Below are 13726 nucleotides of genomic sequence, written 5' to 3'. Positions count from 1 at the left end.
AGTCTAACTTGTTTACTCCTTCTCCTGAAGAGATGCGCTGAGTCACGCCAATGCCGTGTCTCAGATCCGTGTAGCATTTTCAAAGAGTTAAATCCAATTGATTCAGTTCATTATCGAGTCTCTCTCTTACCCTATATCGCAATTTGAGCCCAACAAACCTCTTATAGCATTGCATACTGTAGACCTTAACACACAGAGAATTCCCGAGCTATACGTCTGTTGTGTATGCAAGATGTGAGGTATAGAGAGAACGTTGGGTGGGTCTATTTCGACCCAAGTTAGAAGGCTGTTTGTCATCCTGTGTTGATGTTGGCTCTGAGAGGCTGAGAGATGACAGGTATTCATGGCTGCTCCATATTGTACGTCAAATGGACGGTCAGAGGCCATTTTTGGCTAGGGACGAGCTGTCTATGTGAAGTGATGCACTGGCTGGGTATGTGTGTGTGTAGTGTCTGCGCGTGGGTTCGTGATTGCCTACCTAACTATGTGCCTGCCTATCCACCTTGCCTGCCTGCCTCTGTGACATCTACAGTCAATCTCCCAGGTGCTGGTTGTGAACATGGACAGACAAGGCACTGGGGCTTTTGACCAAGCTTACAGTACATAGTGATTCAATTCCATTGAGGCCTGCCAATTTAAGGCTTTAAAACATTTAAATAATAATTTGGTAAAAACTATGACTTTTCTTCAAATCCAACCATCTCATTGATGCATCATTTTTGTTTGGTTTGATACTGGTGGCCTATTCTGATCCTTTCTGAGGCCTAGAGGCTTTTTGTGGTTCACAGCGTGTGTGGATGTTGATGGTTAATCAGAAATGGCAGTTCAGTTTGTTATCTGCAGAGCATAGAAACATTGAAAAAAAGGTAATGCCAATCACTCTCTCCCAGACTCTGCCCCTCTTCATGGAAATGTAGGGTAAAGTAACTTGTCCTTCAGTGGGCTAAATCAGGGTTACACAGAGTGATTATTGGTAGTCTTAAAAAAATCTACTTTGAAACAAAAGTATACACCTCACACACATGGTTATGGGCTTAAAAAAAGAAGAAATCTGTATAATGGCATATATAGAGTCACAGACGTCTGAAATATAACAAAACTGTTTAACATAGACACCAGATTTTCAACGTTATTTTTAACCATAAGACCTAGCTATTCATGATGCAATGAAAGTCCAATTTAGCAATCACTAAGTACTGTACCTGCCCCAATACCCCCACAGAGGATTTAAATGTGTATTTCTCACACACGGCAGCAGAGATAAACGCTAATGTCTAACATGGTTAACTGCATTTCAGAGACATCTCTCTGATAGTGATATAATATTAGTTTCAGCAGTCATCCTTGATACCTTCTTTCAGCTAAATTTCTTTAAGCTAAATTGCTTATTGCTCTCTCTCTTTCTCTCTCTCTCTCTCTCTCGCTCTCTCTCTGTGGATGCTTGACATTATTGTCTCCTCCATTGTACTGGCAGATAAAACAAAGAGAAAAAGTCTCTCTTTCACTCTTTCTCATCACAGGGAACAAATGCATGCTGGGAAAAATAAGTTAAAGGGAGAGAAGAATCACCTTAGGTTATATCTGACAATATTTCTTGACAATTTAATAGGATAAACAATTCAAAGGAGTTTGGGAGAAGGCAAAGGAAGAGAGAGAGAGAGACAAGAAGGGGGAAGAAAAAGCTTGAATCCATCAGTCTGACAGATACATTTTTTTCAAATTGGAGCACATCAGGTAGTGGCCATTGTCTTTCATGGTTCTGGGCCCTTTTACCTTTCTGAGAAGGCTGAGGTTTTCAAGAGAACATTTCATCTTGGCAGGAAGTGATGAATGCATGAACTTGCTTTCTCCTGGCGGAAAACTTCTTTGGGAACACCATGCAGTGGTTCTTGAGGTGAATACAACAGCGCAGTATACAGTATATCCAAGCCATGCGCATTAATGTTTACACTTCCTCAGCTAAAAGCTATCCCTCAAAGCTTTACCAAAACATTCACTTGTTATCCAACTAATTTCTCAAAGATTTGTTCAGACTTTAAGTTCCATTTAGAACAAACATTGAGTGAAAAAAATTGAGAAGGAGGCTCGTCTCATTTGAACCTTCTGACTCAGTGAAAATGATTTAACACCACGAACACACACATACTTTCTTTTGTCGGCCTAAAAGGCACTTGCTACTTCTCGTCTTCACACACTAATTCTACCATACATGGAGGGGTAGCCACGTGTACACACGTACACATGTGTACACACACACACATGTGTACACACACACAAACGCACTATAGTTATGTCTATAACTGTCACAGTGCGTTATGTTTGGACCCCAGGAAGAGTAGCTACTGCATGTGCATTAGCTAATGCGGGTCCTAATAAACTAAAACACACACACACACACACACACACACACACACACACACACACACACACACACACACACACACACACACACACACACACACACACACACACACACACACACACTGATTATACCATACATAGAGGGGTAGCCTCTTAAGTGGCAGTTGATGAATTTAATCAGTGAATCCATTAGCTCGCTCCTGATTGGGGTATTTAACTACATAATAGAGAGTGGTGTCGGTGGCATCCACTGAGAGAAAGCCTGTGATTATGCACCACACTGTAATCAGGGCTGTTTCACAGCAGCAGACGTGGTGTGGAGAGGTTGCTAATCAAGGAAGTGAAGGACTCAGTGTGTTAGGACTTTGTGATGAAAGGATGATCCCACAGTCTTTTTTTACCCCAATTTCATGATATCTAATTGGTAGTTACAGTCTTGTCCCATTGCTGCAACTCCCGTCCGGACTCCGAAGAGGCAAAGGTCGAGAGCCATGCGTCCTGATCCCACAGTCTGTGTGTGTGTGTGTGTGTGTGTGTGTGTGTGTGTGTGTGTGTGTGTGTGTGTGTGTGTGTGTGTGTGTGTGTGTGTGTGTGTGTGTGTGTGTGTGTGTGTGTGTGTGTGTGTGTGTGTGTGTGTGTGTGTGTGTGTGTGTAGTCCACACAGGGAAAGTAAACAAGGAAAACATTTGTGACATTTCGCCAGACCTCACAAGGAAAAATATTTTTTTAGGCTTAGGGGTTACAATGAGTGTTAGAGTTAGAATCAGGGTTAAAGGTTAGATTTAGGAGTTAGGTTTAGTTTTAGGGTTAGCATTTTGGGGTTAAGGTGAGGTTAAGGGTTATGATTAGGTTCAGGTTTAAAGGTTAGGGAAAATATAATTTTGAATGGGAATAGATTTTTGGTATTTTTTCTAAGAGTGTATTTATACTGTATGACTGTGTTGAAGAGAGTGTGTAACGCATCCCTTGGATTTGGATCATCCATAGTCCCAGTCCTAGCTAACTCATTAGAGAGGCTGTATAGTACTGTAGGCTGTGTATACTGGAAGGATTCCCGGCGGTGTGGTGCTGGTAGTGCAGGGTTTGATACGATACAGCCTGCCTTGCCTTGCTGTGTAATTGATCCCTTTGGGCCCGGCTGGTACGACAGAACACACACACACATGGCTGGCATGCCGTGCAGGACACATCCAGTTGAGGCTTTAACAGAATCACTACAGAGAGGACAGATGCTCCGGCTGCCATGCAAACAGACTCAGCCGCTGCAAACCATTAGCCACCACCGTCAAGCCTCCCTCCCTAGTCTGAGACTGCAAGGAGGAACCATGCACGCTTCAAACCATTAGCTAAAAAGAGGAAAATACCCTCACACTCACACACACACCCACACACTTACTCTCTCACACACACACACACACACATCACCTTCATTTTGAAAAGTATTTTATGGTTTGGAAAACTTGTAGAGAGATCTCACATAGATTTTTTGTTACTGTATTATTCTTTACGGTAGCTGCACAGTAGGCTTTTGACCTGTGGGACATATTGCTCTAATTCTATTGGTCAATTATGGTAACACTTTGGTTTAAAAACTACTAAATTACTTCTTCCCTCCTCCCTTTCTCCTTCCCCTTCCTCCTCTCTGTGATTTCCCTCCAGGCTCTATGACGTGACTGGAGTCCCTGTGGATCCTCCATTCTGCTGACAGTACCATGGCGGAGGAGAGCATTGATGTCCATGACAGACAGCCTCAGCCCATACCACCAACCACCACCACCACCACTGGTCCATTACTACAGACATGAACAACCTACACAACCAACTCTAAACCATGCTGGGCATTATCCACAAAGCAAGGTACAGAATGAATCCATCAACACGGGAATCTGCATCAAAACATAATGGGAAAACAAACGTCTAACCTAACCAATGTTATTTTTATGATTCTGGCAGAATAATAGTATTGCAGCATGATATTGACAAGTGTGCACTAAGATACACTGGTAATAATATAATATTATATATTAGTGTTGCAATTCTATTTCTACGCCTTGAGCACAAAGGCCCCCAGAGTCCGTTTTGCAACAACAAAAAATCCATGTGTATAGAATTAGGAAGAGCCATTGAGTTCTGTACCATTATATTGACATGTCTTAGATGTTGTTTTTAAATTATTACACCCATTACAGAGCCTTGTATCCACACAGAGGAATGAACGAGACACCACACACACACACACACACACACACACACACACACACACACACACACACACACACACACACACACACACACACACACACACACACACACACACACACACACACACACACACACACACACACACATGCACACACACAGTATATGACCAGAACCAAATAGACGGGTCTAGATACTGCCAGTATGTCTTGATGAAACAGAAAAGTCTCTGAGTAAATTTTAGTTATCTTGTCATGAAAATGAATGAAGCCAGTTGTAAAGCAAGTCAGTGCTTTTTCACAATATTATTTGTAAAGAACAAACTGTACAGTCGATAGTCTCAGTCTCGGTTTATGTTTTGTTTATGTTTACTGTCTGTTGATTCATCCATCCTATATGTATCTCAGACAGTACTGTATGTCTAGGTTCAGACTAATTGTAGTTACGTGGGCTGAAAACCCTTAAAGACATAAACATTAGGTGGTGAGTGAGATGATACTGTTTAGAATAGCAGAAATAGCCAACTTACAATGCTACCTACACTCAGAAATAAAGGTTTAGATTTGCTCCTAAAGTAGTACAACCATTTGTGATTGGAGTGGTACCCTCCTTTGTACTTTTAGATTAATTGTACAGTTACCATCCATGACTATATTGGTTAGTGACAGAGACATGGTTGTAGAATTAGTTTGTTTTCAGTCCTGTGGCTTTCAGCAAGTGAGTTCCTTGGTGTATTTTATCATTAAAATTAAAGTCTTTATGATAATACATTACATATCTCATAAGGCCTTATTTTGAGGCCTACCTTTACCCTAACACAGTGGCCTGAAACTCATTTATTACTGTCCACATCAGATCTTGCAAGTAAGTTTGCGAAGTTCCAAGATTCAGAGATGTTCATAAAATCATAGTTGAGGGATTTCCTTTTTTTCCCAGGAATTTTCCAACCAGGATTTCTGGAAAGCTTAGGAAATATACAAGAATTGTGCAATCCTACCTTCAAGTCACACTATGCTGGCTTGCAAAGTGATTTGTAATTTCTATTGGAATCCAGCCAACATTAGGATATCCAACAGTTAAAATTTTTGTTCATCTGCAACCTGCATTCATAACGACAGTCAGGGTAGAAACAGTGTGAGGAGACTATTACTACAGTGCCTTCAGAAATTATTCATCCCCCTTGACTTATTTCACATTTGGTTGTTTTACAGCCTGAATTCAAAATGTATTAAATCGATTTTTTTCCACTCACCCATCTACACACAATACCCCATAATGACAAAGAAAAAATATGTTTTTAGATTATTTTGCAAATGTATTGATAATGAAATACAGAAATATCTAATTTACATAAGTATTCACACCCCTGAGTCAAAACTTTGTAGAAGCACCTTTGGCAGAGATTACAGCTGTGAGTCTTTCTGGGTAAATCTCTAAGAGCTTTCCACACCTGGATTGTGCAACATTTTCCCATTGTTCCTTTCAAAACTCTTGGTTGTTGATCATTGCTAGACAACCATTTTCAGGTTTTGCCATACATTTTCAAGCAGTTTTAGGTCAAAACTGTAACTTGGCCACTCAGGAACATTCCCTGTCTTCTTGTTAAGCAACTACAGCGTAGATTTGGTCTTGTGTTTTAGGTTATTGTCCTGCTGAAAGGTGAATTCATCTCCCAGTGTCTGGTATAATGTAGACTGAACCAGATTTTCCTCTAGGATTTTGCCTGTGCTTAGCTCCATTACATTAATTTTTTTTCTCCAGAAAACTCCCCAGTCCTTAACGATTACAAGCATACCCATAACATGATGCAGCCACCACTATGCTTGAAAATTTGGGAGGTGGTACTTAGTAATGTGTTCTATTGGATTTGTTCCAAACGTAACTTTTTGCTCTGTATATAAAGTGTTAATTGCTTTGCCATGTTTTTTGCAGTATTACCTTAGTCCATTTTTGCAAACAGGATGCATGTTTAGGAATATTTGTATTCTGTACAGGCTTTCATCTTTTCACTCTGTCAGTTATGTAATTAGTGTTGAACCATCCTCAGTTTTCTCCTAACACAACCATTAAACTCTATAACCTTTTTAGTCACCATTGTCCTCATGCTGAAATTCCTGAGCGGTTTCCTTCCTCTCTGGTGACTGAGTTATGAAGGACGCCTGTACAGTATCTTTGTTGTGACTGGGTGTAAAGATACACCATCCAAAGTGTAATTAATAACTTCACCGTGCTCAAAGGGATATTCAATGTCTGCTTTTTTCATTTTTACCAATTTACCGATAGGAACCCTTCTTTGCGAGGCATTGGAAAACCTCCCTAGTCTGTGTGGTTGAATCTGTGTTTTAAATTCACTGCTTGACTGAGTGACCTTAAAGATTATTGTATGTGTTGGGTACAGAGATTTGGTAGTCATTCAAAAATCATGTTAAACACTATTATTGCACACAGATTTATTCCATGCAAATTATTATGACTTGTTAAGCACATTTTTACTCCTGAACTTATTTAGGTTTTCCAAAACAAAGGGGTTGAATACTTATTGACTCAAGACATTTCAGATTTTCATTCATATATTTGTAAGAATTTCCAAACACGTAATACCGCTTTGACATTATGGGGCATTGTGTGTAGGCCAGTGACAATTGAATCATTTTAAACTCAGGTTGTGAAACAACAAAATGCAGAAAAATCAAGTGCTATGAATGCTTTCTGAATGCACTGTAAGCCATTTTAAACTTGAACAACCATTTCAATAACGGGTGCAAAAAATCCAACAAACGTATTGGTTTAGTTTAGAAGAATGTCTGTTATTCATCTTTGTGTAGCATAAGATTAATCAATCAATGAATGTAAATGCAAAAACAGATATTAAAAACCTTTTTTTTATCCACCTGCAGTAGAGCATGCAGGAAACAGAAATTTACTTTTACATTGTACCCCTTTTTTTTGAGAGTGAAAGTGTGATGATTGTACCTTTTATATTTAAAATATGTACCCTAAAACAGGGTTTCAAAAGTTGGTCATGGTGGAATAAAAGTGAACATACTGTACACAAACACACACTTTGATCTCTGGAGACCTAATGTGCTGTACACTGTGTGATGTGTATTTACACTGGGCTTAAAACAGCGTTAGTTTATTTGATGTGTAGAGGAAATGTAATATGAAAGAGCTGATTAAGATAACAGCACCGATAGCTTTGAACTAACTTCTCCTGAGAGAACATGGGGAGTATCTGGGGAATATCAAACACACACGTCTAACATAAAGATTCTCAATCAGCCCTGGTAGCATTTGATCACATCTTCCTCATGCACTGATTCTACTAGTCCTACTTTCTCTGTTATCAATCTACATCATACTAACGTGTCTAGCCTACAGTACCTCACCTCATTTGATCACGTCTTCCTCAGGCACTTTAATATAGGCCTAGTTACACGCTCTGTCACTTATCAATCTAAATCATATTATCCCTTTATTACACACACAGAGAGAGAGAGAGAGAGAGAGAGAGAGAGAGAGAGAGAGAGAGAGAGAGAGAGAGAGAGAGAGAGAGAGAGAGAGACATCTCATTGATGCACTTGTTTTGGGTCACCCTGAAAGTTGGGCCACTAAAGCAGAATATATATTTTTGGCCAGCAGGATTGCTTTTAGTATTCTCCTAAGCATCAGAAATCTGTTACTGGAGATAAAGTACTCTGATTCAGGGGGGTTGGGTTAAATGTGGAAGACACATTTCAGTTGAAGGCATTCAGTTGTACAACTGACTAGGTATCACCCCTTTCCCTTTCCCCAGTATAAGATTAAGAAATAATTTTCTATGTAAACCTATTCAGTAATCATGCTATACATTAATAGCCAGTCTCCATTTTTATAGAGAACAGATTTGTGTGCAAGATTTACAGTATTATATTTTACCACGGCCAGTGTGAGAGAGATATTGTAGTGGAAGAGAAAGGGAGGCCAACGCAGACAGAGTCTCACTGCCTGTGGTCTATTTAAATTAATTTGCATTTCAATTCTCCAGAGATATCACAGAGACACCCTGCCACTACTGTACTAGGCTACCATGTTTTCTCCATTAGCCTATGTTGAATGAATGGATGGATGGATTAATTAATTAACGAAAGAATGAATAAACGAACAAATAAATCAACTAATGAATGAACCAACAAACAAACAAATTTATGCTTAATTTACATGTCATACCACCACTTTTGTTGTCTATTCCATCCACTGTGTTACTGTAACGCAGTCTCAGTGTAAACTTTATTTTACCACTAGAGGGCAGCGTCACTGCAATAATGACGCGGCAACAGTACATAATCTCTAATGGCGCTAATTGCCAGGTTGGCCGGTGCTGCACTGGGCGTATTAGTGGGAGACATGTCCCTTTTCTTAGCCCGGATACTCTTGGGTCATTCCCTCCATACCTTCTCCTCTGCAGCCACTGAGTACTCTACACTGTGACATTATCCTATTAAATGACACAGGTTAATTTAGTTGCTGATTGCTCCATTCCTGTTGTTTTTATCCCCAGATTCCCCCAGTTTTAATCTAACACCTGCCCCCATTCATGGCAATTTGCACTCTGTGTAATTGTCAAGAGTTCATTATTATAAATTAAGCAGCCCCGGCAATCTTGGAAAGCATCAATGCCTTTATCAAGTTGGCTGGAGACCACACATAGGCCAGATGGCGTGCCGACCAACTACACTTTTTTTTTCTCTCTCCAGATTTCTTCTGTGAGGCTGATTAATTGTTTTACAGTTCTGCACTGTAAGACTTGTTTTGTTACTATGGTTTAATGCCCCAGCAGAATTCACAATATTTGAATGGCAGAACATACTGTTGTTGACAATGATTAGTGTGGGACTGTCTAATTTCTTCATAACTTCGTTTCAGAGCTGTAGACATTTGAATAAGTTCCACATACAGTATCTATTATGGGAATAATGGGAGTGAAAGTAATGGGAGTAAAATATACAACGTTCATTTAGGGACAGTCATTGCGGAGTAGGTAAATGTAGACCCTAACAACTAGTCCAAGGTATTCTTCACCCCCTTCAATGTCAACATTAAGATTTGGCATTTGGTAATCTAATCCTAGATCTCTCTGTGGTTATGGCCTGGGCAACTTCTACCACAAGCATTGATTTATTTAGCATATTTTGACATTTTAGCAACTTAGCATTGTTTAAGGATTGTCTGTGATTAGCTAGCATTGATTATCCTGTACTCTGACAGAACTTGTGTTCTCATTGATCTGCAGGTCTCTTAAACACAGTCAACGACAGCCAATACTGGAGGGTTTGAGGGCACTTGAAGTCGAGAGCGAGGTTTCATCTTTGACTCTGGAGAAGCTATTTCATGTTTCCTGTGCCCTGACTCCTGGCTCCACCCCTCTGCGGCTCCGACCAACCAATGACCATCTGCTGTAGATAACCCACTGTCTGTCACTGGATCAACATGTCCCGTCTGCCCCCTTCTATTAGCGTCCGTCTGCTTTGTAAATGAGCAGAACCCTCTAGTGCCGTGGAGGTCTGGTTTCCGTCAGCGCCTTGTCCAGAGAGGGAGAGAGTGGTATCTATGGAGCCATTTAGATTGACTACTGTACTGTTCAGCTACTGTCTGCTAATCTTCAGTGGACAGAGGACTCCCACTTACTTCAACCATACTTGCTTCTGTTAGACTGCAATGGGACAGAGAGACGTATCCCAAAGAACAGGATTATTGTGAGCCTGGCCCGAGGCTTTCTGATGTGTCTGACCTAGCGCCAGACTATGGACTGGACCAAACGTTGGACTGGATTTATCCAGACTATGGACCAGACTGGACCAGATGACATGCTCACTGCTCGACCTGTGCTCTGCTGTGAATAGGCCTTCTGCTGGAGGAGTACACCTTTGGCACTCTCCATATTTTTATAGACCAAAGAGGAAAAGAATAACAGTTTATTGTAAGACGAGATGGACCAGATTAGGAAAGAGAAATGGATACTTGTTTTTCTCTCTACAAAACAATGACTGCCCTCATAGCTGTAGATGTTGGGCTTTATGTCATTCTGAACATAGACAATAGAGTCTAGTGGGACACGTATACAATCAAAGGAGTTACCTTTAAAAACTTTGCTGACATTTTTTTCTCTGACTAAACCCACCACTGTATTTTGAAACTGGAGATATAGGTAAACATATATCTATGTATTAAAAAAAATCTGATTTGCATTTTTCAAAAGCTACAAATTGGGACACATTGCAATAAGCATGGTTGGAAAAACGGTAAAAGAGCAAAACTACTGATCATCATTGAGGCGAAAAGAGAATATTGAAACTGTAATTTCTAATTGAGGCTGGCGGGTGGTGGAAAGACACATTTCATTAAATGTATTTTGAAAGGCCTAAAACGTATGTATTTAACAGTTTTATATGTTGTACCTTTGTAGAGAACCTTATTCGACATGAATAACGTGGTCACAAAATGGCAGCCATAGAACATGAAAAACAAGCTCTCTAATGCTGGTTTGTCCTGCTCTCTTTCTGTTCTCATGACAAGTAGTTTCTCCCCTCTCATATCTCTAATCTCCCAATCTATCAATCACAGATAAAGGAAAAAATGCTCTTGAGTTATGTTTAAATATTTAATGGTAATATTTTACAGATGCTTGTGAGAGTGTCTTGCAGTGTACGGTTTTAATGTGGTTAACAACTCTGACACAGCATAAACAATCTGACTGAACCCTCAATGCAACTGATTGAATTCCGGCCTGAGAGTCACTATCTATCAAAAATTGAGCTCATCACAGACAGAGATTTTGTCACTTTAGTCAATGAGCAGCCTTTGGAACCTGCTGATTGCTGCAGTATTGCATTGTAAAAGGCGTGGAATACTTACTCATTTCTCTATAATATCTCATTTATTTTTGTGCTTGTGTTTGTCGCACAATGCTGACCTCCAGTCCTGAGAGACGAAGATGATGATGACACGCAAAGAAGGGAGGCATTGTGGGAAAGGTTTTAGAATCATTTACATGAGATACTTTTTATCATGAAATATTTTAAGAATAAATGAAATACATGAAAGAACAATCACTTGCTAATATAGACGCTTTGGTATTCAAAGTCATCCAATTTATTCAAGGAAGTAAGATTTATCATACCTTATTTTGTATTACGTTTATTTAATTATTCTGTCCTATATGCCAAAAACTGACAGCCAGAAATAGTTGTTTATTTTCTTCTAGACCATCTACTTTAAAGTGTCTAATTGTCCACGTGTAAGTTCCTCATACATATCTAATAGGTAAACACCTGATATACATAAGTAAAGCAAATCAAATGATTTATAGACAGTCTCAATGGGATTTGATTATAATAACATATGCATATGAATGTATTGATGCAGAGTTGATTAAGGCATTTGCTCAGACAGAAATAGGACAGAAATAATAGTTTGACTGACTCCATATGTGTATGCTGCTGGCTGTATGTATTATGGTGGAAGGGATTCCATAATTATACAACAATATACTGTACATATGCAGAGCAGTACACCTGGTCAATATTTAATGAACTGCAAGATTATGATGTTGATGAACTTGCAAAGGGTTACCCTGCAAAGGGCTACCCTGCAATGGGCTACGGATCTAATGCAAGTGAAAACACATAAAAAGAGAAAAAGATATCAGTCCTTTGTACAGCACCATATATCCAGACTCCTGCTACATTAGGTGGTACTGTCCAAGGTCCTGGTTTTCAGCCAGGGGCTCGGATTCCATGAAAGACACAAATCCAAGCCTTCACAGAGGCTTCAAAGGTCATGTGTTAGGCTCCGAGTGAAGGCATATACCTTCCAGATGAACCTCCAACTTGTTAAGATCCAGATGCTGAACTTCTCTTATCCACACTTGGTTCTCTGCTGTTCAGTCCGACTGACTGACTTTCATTGATTTACTGACTGGGACCAGTCTGACTAGCTGGCTGGCTGGATGACTGACGTTCCTTCCTAATCCTGACTGACTGTATCAGCCTGTTCCACCAACACCAGCTGGAGATTAATACAGCTGTTGTTGACAGAGAAGTTTTCATAGGATGCAAATGAGAAGTGAGTTTCCTGAAAGGATCCGTGGGTTTTTCATTTGTGTTTGTGTGTGTTTGTGTGCGTGTGCGTGTTTGTGTACGTGTGTGATGTGCGTGTGTAGCCGGCGATTGTCAAGACGGTTGTAAATATTTAATTACATCTGATTGAATTTCAATAATCTCTCCCGTATCCTGGAGGTTCGGTGTGATGTTCGGAGGAGTCGTGTCTCATACACATTTTAATTTGATTAGAGCAAAGTACAATGAGGAGTTTCTCCTAGAGGTACAAAAGACAGCTTGCGATAATGTCTTTGCCGTAGAGAAAGAGGCAAAGTGGGTCACATACAACTGGGAGAATATTACTGTGTGTGTATATCTGTCTGGGTAAATGCTTTCTCTCTTTTCTATAGCTCTATAGTGATATGTGTATCATATCCGCATTTCCCAATCCTGTTCTGTTGATGTGTTCGTATTTGTACAGTGCCTTCTGAAAGTATTTCGACCCCTTGACTTTTTCCACGTTTTCTTATGCAACAGCCTTATTCTAAAATGGATTAAATAAATAAGCAATCCTCAGCAATCTACATAATGACAAAGCGAAAACCCGTTTTATTTTTTGTGGGCAAATTTATTACATATAAAAAACAGAAATACCTAATTTACATAAGTATTCATCCCTTTTGCTATGAGACTCGAAATTGAGCTCAAGTGTGTCCTGTTTCCATTGATCATTCTTGACATGTTTCTACAACTTGATTGGAGTCCACCTGTGGTAAATTCAATTGATTATGACATGATTTGGAAAACCAAGCCATGAGGTCGAGGCAATTGTCCATAGAGCTCAGAGACAGGATTGTGTCGAGGCACAGATCTGGGGAGGGGTACCAAAAAATGTCTGCAGCATTGAAGGTCCCCAAGAACACAGTTGCCACCATCATTCTTACATGGAAGATGTTTTGAACCACCAAGACTCTCCAGAAGGACAACCATCTCTGCAGCACTCCACCAATCAGGCCTTTATGGTAGAGGGGCCAGACGGGAGCCACTCCTCAGTAAAAGGCACATGACAGCCCACTTGGAGTTTGCAA

General features: G+C 40.0%; 1 protein-coding gene across 1 annotated transcript in view; it reads left to right on the top strand.

The window, feature by feature from the left end:
* tafa5a (TAFA chemokine like family member 5a) overlaps window positions 1-13336 on the top strand; it is a 172868-nt gene extending 159532 nt beyond the window's left edge. The window contains exons 4-5 of the mRNA XM_014152786.2: window positions 4021-4218; window positions 9833-13336. Coding sequence (XP_014008261.1) covers window positions 4021-4029 — 9 coding nt within the window. The 3' untranslated portion in view covers window positions 4030-4218; window positions 9833-13336. The remainder of the gene's footprint in view (window positions 1-4020; window positions 4219-9832) is intronic.
* The last annotated feature ends 390 nt before the right edge of the window (window positions 13337-13726 follow it).

This window comes from Salmo salar, chromosome ssa17 (assembly GCF_905237065.1).
Source record: "Salmo salar chromosome ssa17, Ssal_v3.1, whole genome shotgun sequence".
NCBI classification, from domain to species: Eukaryota; Metazoa; Chordata; class Actinopteri; order Salmoniformes; family Salmonidae; genus Salmo; species Salmo salar.
Note: the sequence above shows the minus strand (reverse complement) of the source record. Positions and strands in the feature narration are given on the sequence as shown.